Source organism: Hydra vulgaris, chromosome 09 (assembly GCF_038396675.1).
Source record: "Hydra vulgaris chromosome 09, alternate assembly HydraT2T_AEP".
NCBI lineage: Eukaryota > Metazoa > Cnidaria > Hydrozoa > Anthoathecata > Hydridae > Hydra > Hydra vulgaris.
The window spans coordinates 47,788,905-47,815,222 of NC_088928.1; the positions used below are offsets into that span (position 1 = coordinate 47,788,905).

General features: G+C 27.4%; 2 protein-coding genes across 2 annotated transcripts in view; both read right to left on the minus strand.

The window, feature by feature from the left end:
• The window catches only part of LOC100198937 (UTP--glucose-1-phosphate uridylyltransferase), a 47,298-nt gene extending 37,182 nt beyond the window's left edge, over positions 1–10,116 (minus strand). The window contains exons 1-3 of the mRNA XM_065805917.1: positions 9,833–10,116; positions 5,307–5,408; positions 1,042–1,149 (exon numbers count right to left, since the gene is read on the minus strand). Coding sequence (XP_065661989.1) covers positions 1,042–1,149; positions 5,307–5,408; positions 9,833–9,862 — 240 coding nt within the window. The 5' untranslated portion in view covers positions 9,863–10,116. The remainder of the gene's footprint in view (positions 1–1,041; positions 1,150–5,306; positions 5,409–9,832) is intronic.
• An 8,274-nt stretch (positions 10,117–18,390) lies between these two features.
• LOC101237907 (uncharacterized) lies at positions 18,391–26,100 on the minus strand. Its single transcript, XM_065805919.1, has 2 exons — positions 25,849–26,100; positions 18,391–18,551 (listed from the first exon to the last, which is right to left on the minus strand). The coding sequence occupies exons 1-2, from the start codon at positions 26,056–26,058 to the stop codon at positions 18,450–18,452; spliced, it is 312 nt and encodes a 103-aa protein (XP_065661991.1). The 5' UTR covers positions 26,059–26,100; the 3' UTR covers positions 18,391–18,449.
• Between the last annotated feature and the right edge of the window lie 218 nt (positions 26,101–26,318).

The window sequence follows — 26,318 nt, forward strand, 5'->3', positions numbered from 1 at the left end:
TACTATAGTGGACACTGCTCTAAAGAGCATCTCGTGTAATCTACTAAAATTCATCCTCATGTTACTCATCATTCAATTAATTCTTTTTTGTCTAGTCTTCTTCCTTGTTTCAATCAGTTCTTTGGAATTTGCTCCCTTCATTTTGTTTTCCTGATTCATATAATTTACAATCTTTTGACTGCAAATTATATAAATCAGGTGAAGTTTATGAAGCAAGATAGACTTGCTTCATAAACTTCACCTTTTCTCTTCTAATAACTTCCAACTCTAACAGTGGTTGCTTGTAGCCTTGTTGGAAGTGAAAATGTTTAAAAAAAAAAAATTCAGTTACTGTCACTTTAACAAATAGAAAATTGTCACAGCCAGTTTTTATAATAATTAAAACGCAGCATCAGCTTTTTTTATATCTGTGAGTTCCACTGTCATCATTTAATGACAATGAAATTAATAATAGTTTCAAGGATACAAACATTACTATATCTAAAAAAGAAACAACACATTTTACTCTGAATACTTTTTAGAGCTGGTATTTTGTGTGGTCAATAAATCTCCTATATTCTCCTATATATTTATCTCTCTAATCTCTATAATCTCTAATTCTCCTATATATTTATTTATATTTTATGAGTAATGTGTACACTAACTCAAAACTTTCAGAAACAGCACTACAAAAAAATAATAATACTAAATCTACAGTGAAAAAATTATTTTAAATGTGACATATTTAACAATAAAGTTTACATTTAACATTAAAGACATTTAACAATAGTTTTATTTTCTACAAAATTCAATTCCAAGCTACACACTGAAAAAAAAAGCTTAAAATTTAATCTTTGTAAAACTTTTGAAAAATTAAGAGTCTGTAATAGGCTATTAATTTTGCTCAGCCATATGACAACAATGGGATTAAATAGTTTGATAAACTTAACAACCTTTTTTCTTACATATTACCGAAATCTGCCTGTTGTAAAAGTTATAGAAGCTAAATATCTAAAAAAAAAACATTTAAAAAATGTTTTAATATATACAATTTAATAATACCAATTCTTTTGGAGGTGGAGATATGCTATTCCAGTTCAAATGAGGTTCATCATCATCTACCATTCGAGAAAACAACTGTTTAAAGCCTATGAGATTTTTCCTGAACTCCTAAAAATAAATAAGTTTACTAATTTTGGCATATAAATTTGTCAAATAGTCACACACAATCAGTGAATGTCTTAGAGAATAATAAAGTAGGATTAAGTAGATTTAGTTTTCAAACAAAGAAAATCCAGACAGTTTGTCTAGACAAAAAACAAAGACAAAATATGAATATAAAATGGGCATAAACGATATATATAAAATAAACCTTAAAATCTTTTATAAATACTGATGAACATAAATATGAGTATTACTTACCGAGCTAAAACAAATATAATAAAAATCAACTGCAAAATAAAACAAACTTAAAATGATAGAGCGTAAAAAAAAAGTGTAAATGTTTTTTTATAAATGTAATCTTTGTATCAGTATGTAATCAACCTCTTCTCAGAATCGTATCTATTATATTAGCATTTCAAAGGGGCTTAAGTGCTTAAAGCCTTGATAACTAGTTATAACTTATAACTTTATAACTTTATAACTTATAACAATACTTTATTATTGTAATAAAGTTATTAAGTTATATTTTAATAAAGTTATTATTTTAATAACTTATAACTTTAATTAAACTTTATTATAATACAATTTTTTTTTTTTTAATTTATTATAATATTATTATAATAACTTAAAACTTTATAAGTTATTGCAATAGTTTATTATTTAGTAGTAAATCATGTAATAAATTACATAATAAAACCATAAATTATGTATTTTCATATTCCAGTAAACTTGACTTCATTACAAATAACCAAAAATCAACATCACTCAAAATTTGTAAAACACCAGCACTTTTGAAGAAGTAACATGAAAAAGTTTTAATTGCAAAAAAAAAAAAAAAAATTCAAACTAATATAAAAAACAGAAGTAACTTATCATACTACTGATAAAAAATTGGTAAAAAATAAATAATTTTTCAATTATTATAAACAACAATTTCTAAGTAATAATTTACATAGACTAAATTAAATCACTAATGCAATTGAGCAAACAAAAACACTAATAAACTCAGTGAAATTTCCATAATTCCACTTAAAGTTTGTACATATAAATGAATTCATGAAGTATTTGCATTTAAACTTATTACAGTAATAATTAGGAATAAATAAATAGGCAAATAATATTTTAATTGAAAATAATTATTAATTTATTTAGTAAAACTTAAATCTTAGAAATATTTCACAAAAACGTAAAAATTTTTATGTGTACTACCGCTTTTTACACTTATTAATTCAAAGATTTTGTTTTTCATACTTTTTATAAAACTTTCCTAACAAACCTTTAAAATACAGTTGTATGGTTGAATAGAGGTTTTAATTTCTTGTATTGCATTTTTATTTTTTTTTAATTATTCATCTCCCAAGGCCGAGAAGGCCACTACAGTCAAGGAGGCTACTTTTGTGGTTACAACCCTCTCTCAACTCTATAGCTCCAAAACACAAACCTCATGAACAAAACCGCTGCGCAGAGAAACAAGTTGAGCGCGGTACTACCAGAGATGTGTTGGGGATTGAAATTAGAACTTCTCGTTTATGAGGCGAGCGCTCTGCTATTACACTACTACCGCATAGTCATATTGTCAATAATTTCCATACATAGTGGGCCCATATGATAACTGTCCCTCCTCTGAAGTTACAACTCATAGCAATGCTATCTTTTTTTGTCAAATTATGCCAATAATACTTAAAACCATCAGGCCCATTCAAGTTAAACTTTTTTTTCCTCGGGAAAAAATAACATTTTCCCATTTTACGTCCCATGTCATGTGATCCTTGGCAAAAAAAAAGCTTGCTAACCTAGTAATAACTTGGTACTTAAATCTTGCATTTTTATGTTTTTGTGTCAAAGATGGTTTTGCGATTTTTTTTTATACTGGAATCCACTGAAAATCTTTTTTTCCACTGATTTTGAAAAGATTTGTTGGACAATATTTGTCGCAGGCAATTCCAGTTCAGACGCCAAACACAAAAGTGAAAAAAAGAATGCCTTTTGGTTATTTTTTTATTTCGGCTCTTAGGGTGATTTTTAGTTTCATTTAAGTTTATAAAACAAGTTTATTGCACGATGAGACCTTTTGATTATTTTTGCAACTTGTTGATTAAACAAACCCATATCTTTGTAATCAACAATTTTTGCTTTTTCTTCTTCATGTAATAATTAAATAACAAATGTTAATTAAAAATACACAAAACTTCCATAAAGAACAAACAAATCAAAATCTTACTCAAACTTCAACCAAAAAAACTGATAAAACTATGGAAATTTTGCCTGTACATATGATTTTAAAAACATTCTAGAAAATTTAGTTTTAATTGTGTCAGAAACACATAAAATTGTCATCAAGGCAGTTGTTTACAACAGGTCTAATAAAGATAACTTTTGTGATAAATTTTATAAATACATTTCGCGTAAAATCTGCAAAAACTACATAGAATTATGGAGATTTTGCTGAGTGTACAAATTAAACTACTAAATCAATACTTTTGTGAATAATAAGCCCAAGACAATAAAATTGAAAAAAATGTGTCTAATCAGAAAGTAAATAAAACATTACAAAGTCTTTAATAAACTCTGACACTGCCATAGAAACTAAATTTAAATTTTGCTAAATTTTAATTATAATGTAAATTTTAATTTAATTATAATATAAACTTTAATATAAGAAATACTTTTATATGTGTAAAGTATAATAAAAAAAACCTGCTAAACTTAAAGTTTTTCAATAGCCCAAATAATATGAAATAGCAAACATTCTTGATTGGTGGAAAAATCATTTTTGAAACCATAACAGTCTTAACAAAATAAAAATTTAAGTTAGCAATTCTTGTTAAACGTAAATTTTTATTATACATGTGTATTATATATATATATATATATATATATATATATATATATATATATATATATATATATATATATATATATATATATAACAGTTATATATATATATATAACAGTTTTATATATATATATAACAGTTATATATATATATATATATAACAGTTATATATATATATATAACAGTTATATATATATACATATATACGTATATATATATACATATATATGTATATATATATACATAAATATATATATAAATATATATATATATATGTATATATATATATATATATATATATATATATATATATATATATATATATATATATATATATATATATATATATATGAAAATGCGGTAGTGGTGTAGTGGTAAAGCGCTAGCTTTATAAGCTAGAGTTTCGGAGTTCGATCCCCACCACGTCCTTGGTAGTACCGCACTCAACTTGTTTCTCTGCGCAGCGGCCTTGTTTGTCAAGGTTCGTGTTTCGGAGTTATAGAGTTGAGAGAGGGTTATAACCACTATTAAGTAGCCTCCTCATCTGTAGTAACCTTCTCGGCCTTGAGGAGGTGATTCGGAAAATTTAGGATAAATCAGAATTCAGAAAAAGTCGGAATTCAGAAAAATCAGATCGGCATTAATTTGCTGACCTTAATCTTTTAGAGACCAGCATTAGGTCAGCAAAAAAGATTTGATACAAAGATTTTACCATAAAACATAGAAACAAGGTCGGCAATTTTTTGCCAACCTCAAAACTTCTAAGTTGACAGTTAGGTTAGCATTGCTGAATGCTGACCCTAATTCCGAGGGCTGTATAAATGTCTACAATGTCTATAAATGTCTATATTATAAGGATATATTGAAAAATATATATGTAAAACAATAAGAAGCATGCAAAATACTGTCTAAAAAGCTGTAATGGTATATTTGTATAGGTGTAATGCATAATTTTGTTCTATTTGTGCCATATGATAAAGTCATACTTAACACCTATGCATGGATATATATTTGTTAAAAGCTAGCCTAAAAAAATCCAAAGATAAACATCCACTACTATGGCAACTCTTGTATGGAAAATTGTCATGCACAATGACCACGCAGCCACCCATATTAACCAGGTGCAACATTTTTAAGTACAAAAATAAAAAATAAACTACTATAACTAATAAATTTAGAATAATAAATAAAAATTACTGATAATAACAAAAAATTTAAAAAAATTTAGAAATAAAAAGCAACAAATTAATAAAATTAGATAGATATAAAATGCGGATGATTTATATAAAAAAACAGTTACATTTAGCAATTTAAATTTTTCACTTACATCTAACTTTTCTTTTGGGCATGTTTCCAGAAGTGAATTAATGTCAGAGTAACAGCCTTCTTTAGCTTCATGTTTTGCAAGATTACTAAAGTTGTAAGAATCCTAAAAATTAAAATCAATAAAACTTTAATAAAAACTTAACAAAAAACTTTTGTTTCACATAAACTAAAATGATGTTATTATAGAGATAAAGCTATCTAAAAATCAGTACCAAAGCAAAGTTAAAAAAAAATTATAAAAAACTCAAAAAGCATTAAAAATTAATCTTTTAAAAAAATTTATAAGCATTTGAGCATACAGGGACCTAATTTCATCCATTTAAAAATAGAATGGGATGCTTTTCAGCCTTTTGCTAGTTATGTGATTGAAGTGGACTAAGTTAAGTTAACTTTCGAAAAAATACTTCAAACACACAACAACATATTTTTCAAAGCAGCAATAAACAACAACAACAATCATCAAACAAACTGTTTCATAGTAAACTATTGATATAAAATTTATTAAATCTTTAGCTTCGGTTGAATTAAATTATAAGATATTTGAAACATTTTGAACAAAAATTTAAATTGATTTAAATTGAAAAAAAATTTAAATTGATGTATAAAGAAAAACAAAAAAAAACTTTTTTTTACATAACAGAAATGTCATGTTATGAGTTTTGAGTGTACTATGTATGAAATTACACATAAAATTAACTAAACTCTTTAATAATAATAAAAAGCTTTATTAAAAATTGTCCATAATTTTTAGTGTTAGTATTAGTAACTTTAATTATACAAAAAAAAAAAAAAAAAAAACATATTTTATCATTATGTCTGTGTAAAGCATCTTATCTGCTGCAAGCAACCATGTTTAACGATGGAGAATTAGATGTAAGTAACTTGGCAACTCCATTGTTTTCTGCACTAGCATTGTTCACTTGTATTTTAGATAGATATAAAATGCGGATGATTATTAAAAATAATCATCCGCATTTATATATAATCTAATAGATCAAAAGAATATACATCTGCATTTTATATTTATATATAAAATGCGGATGTATATTTTTTTGATCTATTTCTAAAATAGTTTTTAAATTTGATGCTCAATAATATATTTTTGTAGTAAATTTAATTAAGCAGCAATTTTTGTTAGGCAGCAATTATTGTTAGGCAACAATTCTATTGTTAAATAAAAGATACTAGTGACTTTAGTTATGTATTGTGATTTTAAAAAACAGTAAACTATAATTATGGAACTAAATAAATCTTATATAGTGTACACTATATAGCAATCTTTCTAGATATAAAAGTAGAAGTTTAAAAATTATTAACAATATATAATAATATATTGCATTGAAAAAAAAACAAGAGCATGAGGCTTACAACTTGTTGACTTAACATAATATAATATAAATATAAGTAACATAATACAATGTAATATAAGTTATTTTATACTACAACAATTTAAAACGACAGCTTTTTTAACTTTTGAATAAACAGTCTTGTGCAATACTAACAGCAATGATGCAACTATGATTTTGATTTTTATATCACTTGAATAAAACATTTGATAACCTTTATTTCCTCATTTATTTTGTTTGTTTGTTTTTTTCCAAAAAAATGCCGAACTCTAATTTATATAATGACAAAAATAACTAAAATGTTTTAACTTATTTAATTAACAACCTTTTTTTTTTATTCGATAGATTGAACTTATTATAAATTTAGTTAAATATAAAACAAGCCCAATAATTTTTTAGAAAATATAGCTAATAACAAATTTTATAAGCTTAGATAAGTTAAATTATTTCTTAAAATGTTTCATAAAAAGTATAACTCATCTGGTAAAACTAGATAAAAAAACTCAAAAGTAAAACTAAACAATTTCTGAAAGTGTAACAATTTAGTATAAAAACAAAAACAAATATCTCAAATAAGTTTTTGAAAAACTGTCTTTCGTAATAAAGCACATTATTCCAAACATTGGTAGTTGCTTTACATCTGATTTACTTGATTAAATGTTTTTTTTAGCACATAAACAAGTTGTTTATTTTAACCTTGTATTGTATTTTTTCTGAATATATTGTACCAATATTTATAGGTAACTTTATAAATTAACTTAATAATTCACAAAACTAATGTAAAAATGAATGCATGAATCATTTAACTAAATGAATTTGTTTATTCAAAATCTATATAAACAATTGTACAATTATTTTATTAAATAAAATAAATAACAAGCATAAAAAGTAATAAACAATTTTAAACTAATTGTTAGAGTTTAAAATACGATTAAACAGTGCAATGATATATCTTTACTGTGTCAAGAGAAAACTATAAATATTGATGAAGAAGAGCAACACCAGGTACCTCTGAGCTGATGTATATACCTGTGTCCAGAGAACAAGTCTGCATCTATAAAATGATTTTTTAACAAGAATTCTGTTTGTTGATGAAGCTGCAGTTCACACTTGATCACTAACTTTTAGATCATGCAAGACAATGTCTTCAAGATCTCATTCATACATTGTTTCAGTAAGATTGCATCAATTGCCATCATAATTGGACATTAAACATAAACTTGTGTAGATCTAATTTGATTATATTTGCTAACATACATATTCTCATATTTTTTGGGGTTGATGACCCAAAGTTGGGACAATTGAACGGTTTTATCAATGTCATTTTGTAAGGTACATAATCATCTAGTGATTTAATAACTGCTATGATCTTGCTGTCATCAGCACAGCATTATATTAGATGGGTAACAACGCCATGCAGATTGTTGGTAAAGAACAGAAGTATATATATATAAATTTACAACTTTGGGTTAATTATGCTGCCATGCTCTATGAATTAGTCAAGTTCTCTTTAACATAAATCGTGACTAAAGTACCCAAAAATACAGTCAAAAAATTAAGTCAAAAACACAGAAAAGCATTACATCACCTGTTTCATTATAACTTTTACAAAATATTCATGATCTCCAAAGTAATTTTCTATCAGAAGTAATTTTCTATCTAATCTTACCTTTAAACTTACTAAAATTAACTTTTTTTGAAAAAAAATTTACTACTTGCAATCAAATTTAGTAAATTTTTTCACAAGTCTAGTTTTTGTGAAACTACTTTGAATTTAGAAGTTTCTTTTTTGGATATAAGTTTTGTTGGCTACTATCCTTTGATTTGCAAAGACTCCAGTAGTCACATGCTTGACTTTGGGGTATACTTACGCATCAATTCACCTATTTGTTGAGAAAGCAGTTTGGATACTCTGACCATTTTTTTATTTGCTTCCGTTTAGTCTCTCTTTATTCAATCACTTATCTCTTTGTCCATTATTGTTCTCTTTCTTCTCAAGACTGCACTCTTTTAAATATAATTTCTGATCTAGCCCTTGAAATTAGGGTCAGCATTCGGCAATGTTAATCTAACTGCTGACCATAAAATGTTTAAGGTCGGCAACCTTAATTCTATGCTTTATGGAAAAAACTTTAGTATTAAATTTTTTTTTGCCAACCACTAAAAGATTAAGGTCGGCAATATTTTGCCGACCTTATTTTTTCCCTAATCCTACGGGCTGCTGGTTAAATGAACCAAGCCCTTTCTCTTTATCCCTCTGTCAATATTCTTATCGTGCTAGCCTATTTTCTTAGTCCTGATTCCATTCTCTACCTTACAAATCACTTATTCATCCCTGTATGGAATACTGCTGTCATATTTGGGTTGGTTCTTTTAATAATGCTCAAATAAGTAATTAACTTAAGTTCCATTACCAAAAACTAATTCTGGATTGACTTGTCATTGAGCAAAGTTGCAACCTTTTACTGTATCTGTCCCTTCATGCTCTAAAAACTTTTATTCTTATAGTTGTTTTTCCAGCATTTCAATTTTTTGGAACTCTCTTCTATCTTTCTAATATTCTAATATTCCAACATTTAAAAAAAAATGCTTTTTAAAAAAATGTTGGAATATTAGTGTTTTTAGTGTGATTTTTTAAACTTTAACATCAAATCAGAATACTTTCCTCAAGTTTTCAAACCTATGTTTTTATATAATTTTAAATTAGTATTTAGTTTTCTATCATAATCAATCATAAAAACAGGGATGTAGGGTGGGGGGGAGTGAATAGATTAGTGCCAAAATTAGACATAAAAAGCATATTAAAAAGTAAACATCCTAGTTAGAAGGTATTCTACAAGTTTTGATAACTTTGTAAGTTAACTTTGCAATCAAAACTTGTAAATTCATAAAGTGCACTAGTGCCTAAAAGAATTTAAAAACTTGAAACTCTATATTTTGAAATCTAAAGCAACATGTTTTTATTTTTTTCTGTTGCAAAGCTGACAAGGTAAACTTATTACAAATATTCCTTTAATTTAAAGGATTATTTAAAATAAGCTTTCAAAGACTTTCTTAGTTGCACAATAGTTTAAAGGATCTAAAACATTCGGTGTTATTGGCTGTTTTTTGTAAATAACATGTCACAATATATAAGATTATATCACATCATATAAAATTAGAGTATGATAATTCAACTTACATGTCGCCTTCTTATTTCAGGTATTTCCATGACAGAGGAGTAGATTTAAGTTATTCGAAAGCTATAAGGAATAACCAATAAATATCAATTGCGAATGTTACTTGAGTTGACAAAATCAAAACTTATTACAAACAAATGAAAATATGAAAATCCCAATGGAATTTCAGTTCTGCAAATTGCTTATAAACTATTGTTAAACAAACAACACTTCATTTTAAATTAACGTATCATTTTACTCATACTTTATGCGTAAAGTTTTTTAGTCTTTTACACTTTTAGTCTATGGTGTAAAATAATCAGTGGCGTACGAAGGTCAAGAAAGGTAGGGGGGGCTAAACGGAAATTAAGGGGGGCTATGGAGAATTTGAATAAAGTTTTCTAAAAGTTGGAAGGCTATTGGCCCCTCCGCCCCATCTCCCTCTACTGTTTTACGCCAGTGAAAATGATAATCGAGTATTATAAAAAATATACATTTATCGATAACTAAAAAAAGATATATATATATATATATATATATATATATATATATATATATATATATATATATATATATATATATATATATATATATTGAATATATGCAACATAAGATGAAGTGAGCCGTCATGACCAAACTTCCCGGACCGTTTTTTCAAGCCTGTCATTTAATATCTGCAGATATTAAATACATACGACAATTGTCAAATGCTTTTTTTAATTTAGGATCAGGAGGCGAATTAACTGGGTGATCAAGCAGTTAGAAACGGCCCCGCTTTGTGGAAGAGGGCTTTATCCAAATTGAACGCAATCTAGTCATACTAAATGGACCACCTCAAAATCCGGCACTTTTTCCTAGAAATTCTACAAACAAAAAAGTTTCTGCCTCCGTTTTTTACGAAACTTCTCATAACGGAGAAAAGATTTGCAGAGGCTTATCTGGAGTGAAACTGCAAAAGCTTTTTTTTGTTTTCTCTGCTCTATTTTTGGACAAAAGCATAATTTTGGCCCTGTATTTCAGTATTTCCTCTTGATGTGGAATGGCGGAATAAAAAATAATTGGCGAAAGCTAGGAGAAGAGATTAAAAGCCACTAGTGTAATGTTTAAAACAGAAATCACTACTTTGTCTGGAAATCAGTCTTTGAAGCCTTGAAAAATTAGACTGGGATCGATTCAAAACTTGAAAAGTCAATAAGTAATGAGACATCTAAGTGGGATTTTACGCTGCGTCTTGGACGTCACTCTCCATTTAGCTTTGAAATGTCTAAGTTTTTGAGGTGTGTTAGCAGTTTATGTTCATAAAATAATTTTAATGTTGCTTGGAACGTTAATCTAAATGTAATCTTTATTTCAATATTATGTTCATATTTGTGTAGGTTCATCAAACATGCTGAACGAGTATGATAATGGTAATTTTTTAGTCATCCATTAGCTGTTGGGGAAACACAATAAGACACTTCAGTTCCATCCAGAAGAAGTTTCTCACTAAAAAAAAGGAGCAAAAATGCAAGCGCACTATTTTAGCTAGAGAACTCAAAATGAGTTCATTATAGCATGTGGCGAAACTGTTTTCGCCGCTATTATTTAAGAAGTCTACACACCCATTTATTTTTCCAAAATTGTTGATGGAACTCCGAACGTGTCTCATACGGAGCAAATCGCTTTGATTCTTCGATTTATCAGCCTAGGATCTGACAACCAATGGATAGTAAAAGAGCGTCTTCTGAAGGTAGAAAATCTGGAGAAAAAAAAGAGTTCTGACATTGCAAAGCTGATTATAGATGTTTTGGATCAAAGCCTAATTGATTTAAAGAACTGTAGGGGCCAGGGCTATGATAACAGGGCTAATATGCCCGGTGTATACAAAGGAGTGCAGGCCATCATTCTTGAGAAAAACCATCAAGCTTTGTTCATGCATTGCAGTGGGCATAGTCTCAATCTAGCTAACGTTCATTCGGCAGAATCTACTATAGTCAAGAACTATTGTCGAAACGACCAAAAGAAATACTGAAGTCCTTGAAACTTCTTAAAGAACCTGATGTAGAAGATCATCAACTGACTTTAGTTAAGGCACTCAAAAAGTGGAATAAATCATTTGAATTCATTGTGTTGACTTCTTTCTGAGTCAATGCTCTCCTATGTGTCAACGATGTCTGCTTCCTTCCTTGGCCCCAAATCCTCCAAGAAGCAAAACTGGTTGCATCTTATGGGTTAGCTTCGTTTGGACTTCAAAATGATTTTGTTAAGAAGAGCATAAGGAAAAGGAAAACACTTTACGGCCAGTTGATGAACTCAGCCCACTTCCACAAAGACAAATCAAAGGTTTTGAGGTGAACGTATTTAATGTTGCACTTGACACGCTGCTCCAGCAGATAAGATACAGAACGGATACAGCTCAAAAGACGACGAACATATTTTTGTTCATGTGGTGTTCTCCATCTCCTTCTAGTGATGAAGAAAAACTTAGTGAGAAAAATGCAAAATCTTGGCAAATTTCTAAGCAAATGATGTAAAAGAAGAAGAGTTGATTGAAGAAATCCGTTATCTAGATGTTCTAAAGCAATCAATTACTTTTGGACAAACAGAATTTCTTTCTTCTATCAAGTTGCTCATCAGAATCTACCAGAAAGGTCTTCAGTCAATATTTTCTTCGATCTGCATTTTGGTTAGCATTTTCAATACAATCCCGGTTTCAGTTGCTGAAGGAGAGCGCTCTTTCAGTAAGCTTGCTCAAATCCAAATTGCAATCAACAAAGACTAAAGAACGCCTTACTAAACCTATGGTGATTTCAATTGAAAACGACCTTGCCAAGATTTTATAGTACGAAAATGTCAACTATATTTTTGCAAAAAAGAAAGCCCGCAAAGTGAAATTAGTGTGATCTGAATAATCTTCATAATACACAGGTTTAAAGTCTCAGTTCCGTTCCGTTAATTATCATAAAATCGTTTAGTAAGATAAATATTTTGAACTTAAGTTAGTAATAAATTTGGCTTGGATAGACATATAGCGTTAAAAAAAATTAATAACAAAGATTTTATATCAAAGTAATATCAATATGTCATATTCTGCTTCTCAAATTTTTTTCAAACCTTCTCAAATTCTAAAAATGTTTACTTTTCTTACAATTTTGAGATAATTTGCGGAACAGAACTGAGACTATAAATCCGTGTATTAACATTTTATTGATGAAATATATAATTTCATTCATTTTAAATTGTATTTGTATTTTCGTTTTATCATATATAACCAAGTTCAAGTATAGAGTGTTTATGTGCAGCGATAGTTAACATAAAAATAGTTATTGTTTTCATTAAATTGAAATGTGATAGTAGACATATAGACAATAAACAGTGAAACTCATGCTTAATTCAATGTACCCAGGAATTTAAAATTTGGGGCACCGAACAAAAATTGACCCTGGGTACCACAAAGTTTCTGTACGGGCCTGATAACAAAATCTAATTTAAACAACATTTCGTTTTCCAAAAGCAGCCCTCAACCAAATAGACAATATTAGATCTCGTAAATAACATAAATGGCTCTTTTAAAAGTGAAAAAATTGTAGTTGGAATTTTTGTTGACTTAACTGAAGCATTCGACTTTGTAGATTATTCAATCCTTCTTAAAAAGATGGAAAAATATGGAATAAAAAGTTTCGCCTTAAACTGGTTCAAAATTTTCTTGCTTAACAGACAACAATGCGTAATTGCTTAAGAAAAAAAATACTCAAAGTTATAAAATGCGGTGTTTCCCAACGTTCCATTGTTCCTCTTGTTTCTAATATACATTAAGATGGTACACCCCCATTAGTTTTGAATTTTTTTTTAGAAAAAATATTATAATTTGATAATTTATATTCATAGAACATATTTATGTTTTTAATTTTTGAATATTGATAATTTTCGTTCATAGAACATATTTATGTTTTTAAAAAATAAAATAAATAAATATGCAAAAATTGTTTGTACTTTTGCAATAATAGGATTTTGAGGTCCTTAGCAACACCATATCAACGAAAATTATAGCTTGTTCAAGTTTCTATACAACAATATGAGCGGCCGTGCCGCAGTGGTTAGAACGCTTGCTTTATAAGCAGGAGATCCAGGTTCGAAACGAGCTCTGGACATATTTTCGCGTCACGGTAAGGAAGAAGGCGTGAACTTCCTGGTTAAATGCACTTCCGCGGTGCTCTGTGACAAGACCATTAGGACTTCTTGGGGCACCTAAAATAAAAAAAAATAAAAAATTTCTTATTTATACTTCAGCTTCTAATTTACTATGTGCTTTATGTTTTGTGAATGTTTTTAATGAGCTTATGCTTCTTTTTGTACCTTTTTCTTTGTTTTTTGTATTTTTCTTTAAACGTCATTTTTAGCAAATGTGTAAATTTTAAAGCATGGTATTTTCAGATTGGGACCATATGCTAACTGAAAGTTTTCAGGGTGTTTTTGTCATTGTTTGACTTAATTAATTGGGACCATGTGTTAATTTGAAATTAGCACATAGTCACCAGATTTTAGCACGTGACCAGATTTTTGGTCGAACATGTGCAATAACAATAAAGGAAGTGTGAATAAATTGTCAAAAAAAAAAGTTTTTTTTGTTAAATTTTACTTTTATATTTAATAATTTTCATTCGATAAGAGTTCATAATTTTACTATTTTTGTTTCTGAAGTTGATATTTAATTCTATTTCAGTTTTCGTTCTTCAAACAATTCCTAATTTCAGATTTCATTCGCATTAAAAAAATCAAATATTCTTATTTTATATAACGTTAACAAAAAAATCACGGCTTTGACTCACTCGGGTCATTCCAGATCAATTATAGCTTTCCAGAATGCTATAATTGATGCACAAAATATACATCAACATTTGCGCACTCGCAAAACCTGCGCTGACTAAGAATTGATGACTGCCGATATTCATCAATGCACGACACATTGCCAACGTTTACACAAAGCTGAACTAAAACTTAAGACCAACGTAGCATCTTGGATGATATTATTACTCAACTTATTGCCACCCGAAAAGCATCGAAATAAATATACGTATCCCACTAATAAGAACAGTATGTGGTCACATGCACATCGATTATCAATCCTCTCAGCTTTTTCTCAGATACTGAATTTTGTACAAAACTAAATATGCAGTTCTCAGATGTCGTTTGGCAAGGCATTAATAAACCAGATTTTTCACCATTTATCAAGCCAATTTTCTTAATACCAGAGTTGCCTATCTTCAACTTTTCTAACTCCAGTGAATAAGCACAGCGTTTATTTTTGGCCAAAAATCTTTCAGCGCGAATTGTTCGCGCGTCTCTAAAACAACATGTCGTGCAGACCGGAATATTTTTACGTTTGGTTCAGTCTACACTAAAATATGCAGTTAAGCAACCAAGGATCATGGCTTAATTGGTCAAAAGTTGAATGTTTAAATGTGGTAATATGTTGAAATATGAGTTACATTTTTTGTTCATGGAAGAATATATGTATTTTTACACATTCTTCGAAATATTTTAATCCTAATAAATAAGTCCACAAAAAGATGCTCGATAAACCACTATGTTACCTCTTCTATACACACAGTTAAAAATTTGAAATTGATACTTGCATTAATATCTTTCTTTTTAGCTAGAGATTTTGAAAGTTAGTAAATGTATCTTGAGATATTTTATTTTTCCTTGTAAAAATTTACATTTTTGATATTCAAAAAGTCTTAAAACCTAAAATAATATAAATTAACTTTAGAGTTTATCTATGATGCTTCTATGTGACTTTTTGACTAATTTTTAGAAAATTGGCAACCATTTAAAAAAAAAATTTATTATTTGATTTAAAAAAAAAAAACTATTTTTAAGACTTAATCTTGAATGTTATAATGTGAATGTAATATAATTTTTTTATTTATTTGTCACTTGACATTAAAAAAAAAATTTTTTTAATTTTATTGTTGATAAAATATATTTCGTAAAAATAATATTTATTAGTAGGTATAAATAGTATATATATAAAACAGTATGAAAATTATTATACAAATATCTTAACTTGCAACGTTGACTGCGTTTAACCGAGAAATGCAATCAGATCATTTTATGAAGTAAGCTTATGTTTATTCTACATTATTGTGTTATTAGGATATTTAAACACATTAAATATTACTTTTTATTTTATTTGGCAGAGGTAAACAGGCTTTGTGAGAAAAAAAAAATGCTTTTATTTTTTTATCATCTTCATAATTGTCTATATTATTTATTATTTTAACTTATATATTTTTGTTTTGTTTTCTGTTTTATTTCGTATTCATGAACTTCAAAGTTATGTTCATTAAATTTTAAAATTGTCTGGATTTTATTCTGCATTTTTTTTTATACTTGTATTGTAACTTCATTAAATATTTTTATGAAGGATAAATTTTTTACTTGGTTACATATTATTAACTTATTATTAAGCTTATTATTAAACATTTTTATTATTGAAGTTTATTATTGATCACAACAGTTTTATTATTGAAAGACCTCAAGGAATTTAAAGACTGGTACTACTGTGAATAAAAAGTATAAACAGCTACAAAAAAAGTATTTTTGGAATTATAATTAGTATATTCAAACGACTATTTAAATATGTTACATTATATAAGTAATGAACTGAAGTGTTCACAAATTTTCTATTTTTACAGATTTAAATGTTTTAAAATAATAATTTTTCATACATATGTTGGTGTATATCTTATAAACTGCGTTTTTTTCATTTATATTCATTAATATCCATTTATATTTGTCAGAAATTATATTTGTTCAAATTAATTGATATATATTTTTTAGACTTGGATTTGATTTATATCATTTCATGATATTTTCATATAACTTTCATATAAAAGATAAGATAACCAAAATATGAAAATAATTTATTTCTATTAGTTTTTATAAATATTACCTGTTATAAAAATATCAATAAGATGACACCTTTTTTAATGTTATGCTTTTTTTTTTCTTCAATAAATTAAGGTTTAGATGTATTCTATTGGATTAAGGTTAAGTTATTATATTAGTTTAAGAACAAATTATTCTATTGGTTTATGATTAAGTTAAGGTTAGCTATTTAATCCACAACATATCTAAAGCTAGGCTGTTCAACAAGCTATGCAAATTACAGTGTGTGTAGATTTATGAAATAGAATTTATAAGTCGAATGAAAGTAGAGCATGTATGATAAATTAATAGGACAGTAGTAATTTTTTATTTTTGTTTTTAAGGTATTGGCAGGCTGTACTCGACAACTTACTTTCCTGCAACGAAATCAAAAGAACCTTTAACTACAAACAATTTAAAAAAATTTTCATAGCAGCATTTTTTAAGAAGAATTTTCCCTTTATTTTGTTTACTAATTAGATTACTTAGATACCATCATTTCTTTAAATTATTTTTGGAGATTTAATTTTAAGTTTAAAAAATTATTTTATATAAAGATTTTTAGTTTTTTAATAATTTTTATTCAGAAGTACAATTATAATTGTAGTGTGAAAACGCGCTCAAACTGGCAATCGGGAGATTTTTGAACAAAAATTAACGCCGTGAACTACAGGAATTAAAAATTTGAATTAATTAGGAACAATGTTCTGCCGCCTGCTTAATATACCGGAGGGGACATTTAATAATTTTCAGAAAATTTTCCAATTCACCCTGAGTAGTAGATTTACTAAATATAGCTCATTTAATAATTTTTAATATTTCAACAAAAAACTACGTTTCAAAACTAAAAAACATAAAAAATCAATGTAAATTGGCCTTAGATTGAGCTTGGTAGAGCGGGGCTAGTTGGGCTTTTAAAATATCTCAAAAACTACGCATCTCATGACAAAACATCTAATGGATGAAAGTTAGGGATTTAAAATGTTAACACAATGCGCAACCAAAGACTGTTGGAAAGCAGTTGAGTATGATACACGGGCACTTTTTCTATTTTGGACAAAAAAAGTAAAAAAAAAAAAAGTTTTGCTATTTTTTTCTTAGATGCATATAAATCTTTAAATCTGACATCACTTTAGTATTGATATTTAATCAATTTATCGGACTTTTGATTGAAATTACCCGTTTTTTCTGAAGTCTTACAGTTCTCTTTAAAACCTAACTAATGTGTCATCTAGAAAAAAATAAAACTGAACTATCGAACACAAAGAAACAATTTTGATAAGGAAAAATTTTAACGGTACATCATTTATTTTTAAAACAAATAGCTTTTAAATCTAAATATGTCATAGAATATAAAATAAACTTTATATTCTATGACACTTTCTTACTATTTAATTTTTTCTTTTCTCTTAATTACATCATTAAAGTGTATAAAATAAAAAGTTTATAAATTATGCACACGCTAATTGTTAGAAAAAAGTTAGTATTGATGATTCACCCATTTTTTGTACCATGCATATTTATTCATTTCTTGATTGCTCAACTTACCCTACACTATTGCTAAAGGTTACTACCGGTATACCGCGGGGCCCGAGCTATTTTGCCAGCCCTGTCACCTAATGTACTTTTTTTTTCGCTTGCACAAAAGCAAAAGCATAAATACAAACTATTTTAAGATTGTATCAATTTTGTAATAATTTAAAAATACTTTAAAACTAATACAACATTTTAACTTGATTTCACAAGCTTCTCTAATTCTCCATTTTCATGTAGCATTTTTAAATCAGTCCCTCCACCAATAAATTTGCGGTTTATAAATACTCTTGGAACCTAGAAAAATAAAAGTGAATACATATATGTGTGTGCCTATATATTTACATACATACATACATACATACATACATACATACATACATACATAGATATATATATATATATATATATATATATATATATAATATATATATATATATATATATATATATATATATATATATATATATATATATATATATATATATATATATATATATATATATATATATATATATATATATATATATATATATATATATATATATATATATATATATATATATATATATATATATATATACAGTCATGGACAAAAGTTTGCGACCACTGCAATTTTTTTACAAAAAACACCCAAAATTTAGAAAAACAAGTAGTAAATTATAAATCAGTACATATATTTCGAATGTTTATTTACACTATACAGGTTAAACAGCATGTCTATTCATATTTTAGTATTTACAATGAAATCCTTTATTTTTGAGAATATTTTCAATACGTCCTGGCATCGATTCACACAGTTTCTTGCAATAGTCCGACATAATCTCCTGCACCCACATGTGTTTAATCCAGTTGATGAGGTCATCTTCAGAACTTGGGCTATGTGCAGCAATCTTCTGCTTCATTACAGTCCAAACATTCTCAATAATATTGAGATCTGGACTGTTGCCTGGCCAAGGTTCCAGTAGCGGGATGTTTTCAGAACGCAGCCAGTCCTTAACAGCCTTGGTACCATGACAAGGTGCGCCATCATGCTGGAAATAAGTGATGCCATGTATTGGTACAAATGGTGGCAGCTTATCCATCAGTATACTCTAGTAAACAGCACCATTGATCGTTGTATTTTTAGGCATAATCCAAATGCCGGCACGACCGTTACCAGAGACTGCTCCCTAAACCATAACTTTTGGAGCCTGTTTGACTGTTGGTATAACGTACTTTGGATTATGCCTCTGATTTGGTGGGCTTCTGACATGTCTACAAAATGAGTAGAATTGCGTGAATGTTGTCTCATCTGAAAACATCACTTGTTTCCACTGGGCTGGTGTCCACTGCCTGTACTTCTGACAAAACGCTATGCGATCGCGAATATTCTTCGGTGAAAGCTTCAGCTTCCGTGCTGGTCGGTAAGATTTCAAGCCTGCATCAAATAATTGTCTGCATATTGTCCGACTGTTTGATTTCTTGGATGGTGATCCAGGCAGTTTGCCTCTAATGGCACTTGAGGATGCTCTTGGTGATTTTTTTGCTGCCTTTATTATAACATTATCCATACGGTTGCTTGTAACCTTCGGGCGCCTAGCGCGTGAACGGGATTTAAAACTTTTCACCTCTTGATTTCTCTTTACAGTAGCTACAACAGTGGAATGTGAAATACCGAGCTTTTTGGCTATCTGTCTTATAGAAATGTTCTCTTTGTACAAAATAACGACCTGAGCTCGCTTTTCAGATGTCAGTTCTTTACCGCGTACCATTTTAACTAGTACTGCTTCAAATAAGGTCTCCGTAATATAAAATGTTCCAAAATATTTCAGTTATATCTGAAAATAAACATGTAAACATCAATTTTAGACTCTAATTGACAATTAGCACAAATTGGTACAAAATTGTAGCACTAAAGTAGCCCAAAAGCAATTCAGAGTAGAATACATTAAAAAATATGCGAAAATCGCAGTGGTCGCAAACTTTTGTCCATGACTGTATATATAGACACACACACACACACACTATTACAATAATAATAATAACTACAATAACACTGACTAACAATTACAATAAATCAACCGATATCATTTTGTATTTTGTGGTATCTCAGCATTTGTACCCAATCCTTAATTTTAAATAAATTATTTAAAGCTTAACTCAAATTTAAAATAAATGATTAAGAAGTGTTTTAAGAAATAATTTATTTTACAAATTAAAAAAAACATTTAGGCTAAATAAATTTATTCTTGAAAAAAAAAAAAAAAATTAAATAATATAAATAAATAGCTAAATTATTTTATTACTAGTATTAAGCGAAAAATTCTTAGAGAAACTTTGTTGGACTCATCTCTGACACTAAAATCTTTCCTTCACTAGGGAATTCTAGTAAAGGAAACAAACCTAAGAAATAAATTTCAGCATCAATTTCAATTTCAAAAAATAATTTAATTATCAGACTGAAACTATTTCTTTTGTAATTACGATATACTTATAATTTATAATATTATAAATAAATATACTTAAATGTATACTTATATAAATAAGAACACTCCATCTAAGCAAGAGCTCATCCACCAATGTTTTTGTTAAAGTATTTATTTTAGCCTAGTATCAATATAAAAGAACAACTTTTATTTTAATTTTCAACATTTCTTAATAAATATTTCAGATTTTGGAAAACTTATAAGCAGTAAACAATTTTTTTGTTTTGTTTTGGTTATAATTCACTTGTTTGGGTACAGTCACTGAATGTCTCAAACTGTCAAATTTAGACTAAATCTAAAATTATTACCGCAGCTTTAATAGTGCTTCATTGTTCAAAATATTTGAACTAGCTTAGCTAGTTAATGATGAGATTACAGCTCATAAATTGATAACTATGTAAGTAAAATATATAAGATACAACATAAGATAAAAAATTAAAAAATAAGTTTTATAAAGAATTCTATACATTGTGAATGAGTTATAATAGAAACTCATTAACAATGCATACTATGCACAATGTTTTTATTCCACTCAGAGATACACTAATGGATAAAAGAATGCCTAACTTTTAAGTTTTATAAAATAGCACACTTAGCATTCCAAAATGATTGGTTCTAGTAAAATACGAACAGATTAAAAAAGAAACAGCAATGACAGAGTTTTGACAGATATTAAAACCAGAATTAACAAAAATTGGAGCAGATGCTTGAAGAATTGAAAAAGAAAATGTCAAGCATTCATCTAGACAAGCGTTTTTTATAATCGTATTATGAATAAATGGAATGCATTACCAATTCACGTGGCAAATGCGCTGTCTTTGAACTCTTTAAAGCAAGACTTGATAGATTTTTATTATCAATTTTGTGAAACCTATTTAACTCATATTTTGTTTATATGTAATTTTGGTTTTTAACAAATTGTAAATTATTATAAATAAAATAAAGAGTAGTGCAGGCTGTCATAACGCATATATAACCATATGTGTTTTGTGATTTAACTCGCTACAGCATCTATGTTACTATTACTATGCTCTGTGACAAAAGACCTTATAAATCTAACAGGGATAAATTGAGTATTAAAAAAGGAATTATATGTAATGGTGATCTTATTGTACCTCCTAAAACAATCAGAAAGAAATTCATCAAATCAGTCCATGATAAAATACATTGTGGAATAATGCAAAATGAAAGCAGATTAAAATTGGAAGCATAGTGGCCAGGCAACTGTCACTAAGTTGAAGAATATGTAAAAAACTGTGAAAAAAGTGCAGAAATGAAGGTGAGGAAAAAGAGGACATGACCTAGTAAAAACTTTGGTTCAGAGTGCATTTGGATCCTGCCTATATTTAACAGGGTGTTAAACTATTTCTGATTCTAGTAGAATCTTTTTCTGGATGGCCACAATTGAGACAGTACTACAAAATATCTTTTCTAAAAATTAAATTTCAGAATTTTTCCAGAAGTATTAGATAATGCCACAGAATTTCATATTACTTTATAACAGCGGCTGAAAAAAATATATTGCTTATCATATAAGACCCCACCATACCATTCTCAATCTAATGGTGAAACAGTCAACATGAGTTTGAAAGATTATTTACCAGAAAAAGGCTTATTATGCGGATATAATGTTCTTAGGCAGAACTCGAATTAAGTGATTGTGAATTGCAATGTCTGGAAATGATTAAAGTCTATAAATTTTAGGCTTTTAAAAACCCTAAACTCTGTTTTTATCACTAAAATCAAAAGCTATTATTCAATAAAAAATATTTGTATAGATCTTGAATTATGATATAAAATCTCATTATAAAACCATATTATTACTGTTATTTTTATTATTATTAAAAATTATAATTTAAACTTTACATTTTAATTCATTTTATAAATCATCAGATAAAACTAGAAAAATAAACCATGATAAAGTACAATGTAATACTTAAAAACAATCACTAATCAAACAGTCTAAATAAGTTTGGCGGTAATTTAAATGAAAGAAATTGCAAAATAAGATTTAAATAAGCTATAAAAACTTTTATATCTTATTTAAATCTTATTCAATATTTTAAATGCACATAACTCTTTAATGTATACAAAAGTAAAGACGGAGGAGTTTAAAAATATATAAAAACCAGGGATGCAGTCCCAAAATAGACTCCAGATTTGAAGTCACAAATTTTTGGTATCCAGGAGCTCTAAAAATATAGTAAAATAAAAGCTAATGGACCACTAATGTGAAAAAAAATTAAGACTTTTATTATAGAGGAAGAAGCAATTTTTGGACCCAGAGCCCTAAGGTATAACGGCAGCAAGGATTCGGGGTTTAAAAACATCAAGTCATTACATCTCACAAATTTTTTTCTTTTTGCAGATCATAGGCCAACCAACATGTTTAGAGCATCTGGACACCAGAGACCAGGAAAAAATAGAGACAAAGCTAGAGTCCGCATATCTGATAAAACTAATTTAAACCTTTTATAGTTATTAAAAAAAAAAAAAAACTCTAATAACTTATTTTAAAAAATATTTTTATTTTTATTATCAATTATTTAATTTCTAATTTAAAAGATTTAGGGTGGAAGGCAAGAAGTGAACTTGAGTCAAGTTCGACTTGAACTTTACATTATGACCAATAGCGGCAGAGTATTTTTTGAGGGGAAAACCCATACTCTGCCGCTATTGGTTACAATGTAAAGTTCAAGTCAAACTTGACTTAAGTTCGCTTCTTGCATTCCACCCTTAAATTTTAAAATAATTCCTCAAAGTTAAACAAAAATTAATTTTAATGTTTCATGCAACATGCAAATAGCTTTAGTATAACTTTTTATTGGTTGATTTTTAAATTACCACACAAATTTTTTGGATCTTTAGCAATTTCTTTTTCTTTTCCCATTACTTTTTTTAAATTTATCTTTAAATTACCTTGTGTTTAAACAAACAATACCCCCATAATATTTTAAAGTTATGTTATGTCTTAATTGGTTACAATTGGTAACTAGGTTACATTCTCAAATTCTTATATAAATATAAAGTAAATAAACTTGATAACGCAATAAATATTTTGTTTATCATTTTCATATTGCTAATTACCACCTTTTATTTTATTGTAAAACAGCTTTGTCTTAATTGGTTACTTTATCAAGAAAAAAAAAAGTTCTAATTTGCAACATTAAAATCTCTTGAATGTAAAGTTGGATATCAATTTTATTTTGCTAATTTGTAATTTATTTGGATATCAATTGAGAAATGAGTTTTTTTTAACATAAAAAAACTTAACGTAACGTAAAAAAATCTAGATATGATATGTTAATAAAATGTCTCAAATACAAATTTTTTTTACGTTATATTACGCCTCAATTGGTTACACTTTAAAAAGTTGAAAAAATTGAGACATAATGCAACATAAAAAAACCTATTTTAATATACTTCAATTATGTCTTAGGTCTTATACATTTAATATTGCATTATGCCTTGATTGGTTACACTTTTAAAAGTAATAAAGCAAATAATTAGCTAATTATTAATAAATTATAATTATTATTAACATTATTTATTATACAAAAATTATTATTAAAAAATAATTAGCTAATTATTTGATTTATTACCTTTAATAGTATAACCAATCAAGAAGTAATGTAATGTAAAACATTCAAGACTCAAGATGTAATTGAAATATTATAGAATAAATTTTTTATGCTTCATTACTTTTTTTTTTTTTATAGTGTAACCCATTGAGATGCGAAGTATCGTTAAAAAAAATTTATAGTTGATGTATTTTACTTTTGTCTCATATCTAGATTTTTTTTAAATGGATATTTTGCACGTAGCATTACGTTACAACATGTATTGTTATATAAACTGCTATGCCTCGGTTACATAAAATAACAGACGTTTTGCACATAATATAACAATGTTATGTACTGTTACATATGTTACGTCTTAGTTATGTAAAAAAACCGGATATTTTGCATGTAAAATAATGAATCTCGCTTAAGTTACAATACATAATTTAATGTAACTTTAAAATGTTATAAGGATAGTTTAAATATTTTATTGTGAATTACTTAGTAGTAATAAAAAGATTAAATAAGGTTTAAACATTTATTTGAGATTTATTTAAATGAAATAACAAATTTTAAATGCTTGATTTTGATTTGGTAATGTGAATTCTCAAGTTTAACAAACACCTGCTTTTATTAATTTTTTTTGGCACAATGTGTTACAAGAGTTAATAATTGTTACAAAATTTGTCATTTAATTTTTTTTAAGAATTTAACAATGTAATCAAGGTTGTGTTTAAACAACTTTTTAGAGAAACAACTTACGAAAATTTTCTGATTGTTTGTTATAGGGCAATGCCTTCTACACAAAGTAATAGCTTAAAAACAGTCTTGTTTTAAAAATTCCAATTAAATTTCCCAGTTTTTTAATATACAACTTGAAAAAAAAGCTTAATACAATTGCAACAATATATTAGATTTTCGGTAAAACTACAGTTAAGCGATGTAAAATAATTATATTTTTTTGCTTACTGTGTTCTTGTCAGTGGAGACTGTTTAAACATAAAAAAGTACTTATTGGTTTCAGTACATACATCAGCTATATATATATATATATATATATATATATATATATATATATATATATATATATATATATATATATATATATATATATATATATATATATATATATATATATATATATATATATATATATATATATATAGAGAGAGAGAGAGAGAGAGAGAGAGAGAGAGAGAGAGAGAGAGAGAGAGAGAGAGAGAGAGAGAGAGAGAGAGAGACTGCTGCCGCTAAAATTGACTTAGGGTTTGGCATGGGGCAGCATTTTTTTCTTTCATAATTTCAATAAGGAAAGAAAAAAGATTGTTGCTCCATGCCAAACCTATAGTCGATGTAGCAGCACTTCCTTGTGGCAGCAGGCTATAAGATAGTTGATGTATGTACTGAAGATTTACCTTTTTACATTTTAATTAAATTTGTTTTTATTTTAAGTCATTTAATTCGGTTCATTTTTACATAAATTTTTTATTTAACAGAAATTAAATCAAAAAAAAATAATATGCGTTTATACTTTATTTGATTGGTATGAAAGAAATTTATACTTACAGTACGAGCTCCAGTCATATCCTCCAGCACATCTTGTATATCCTCACAATCAACTCTGTCTTCTATCTCTAAGACTGTGTAAGTAGCATTGACAGCATCAAGCGCTTTCTTTGCCATTGTACAATATGGACAAAATGTCATTGAAAAAACGAATATGAAATTTGATTCAATTTGTTCTTTAACAAAGATTTCAGCTTCAGCTCGGCCCATTTTCACTTAAACTCTAAACTTAGATAGGTTACATCCATTAGACATAAGAATATAGCTATGCATTATATTTAACATTGTTTAAAATCAACATTGTTAATACAGCTAAGTTTATAATAAACCTAGCTGATTTTAACAAAAAACAATAACTAATTTTATTTTAAAACTACTTTTTTTTTTAATGCTCGTAATGCTAGTTGGAATCTTACGAGCGTATCTTGCGAATGCGCATCTTTAATATTCAATATCTTTCAAAGGTTGTT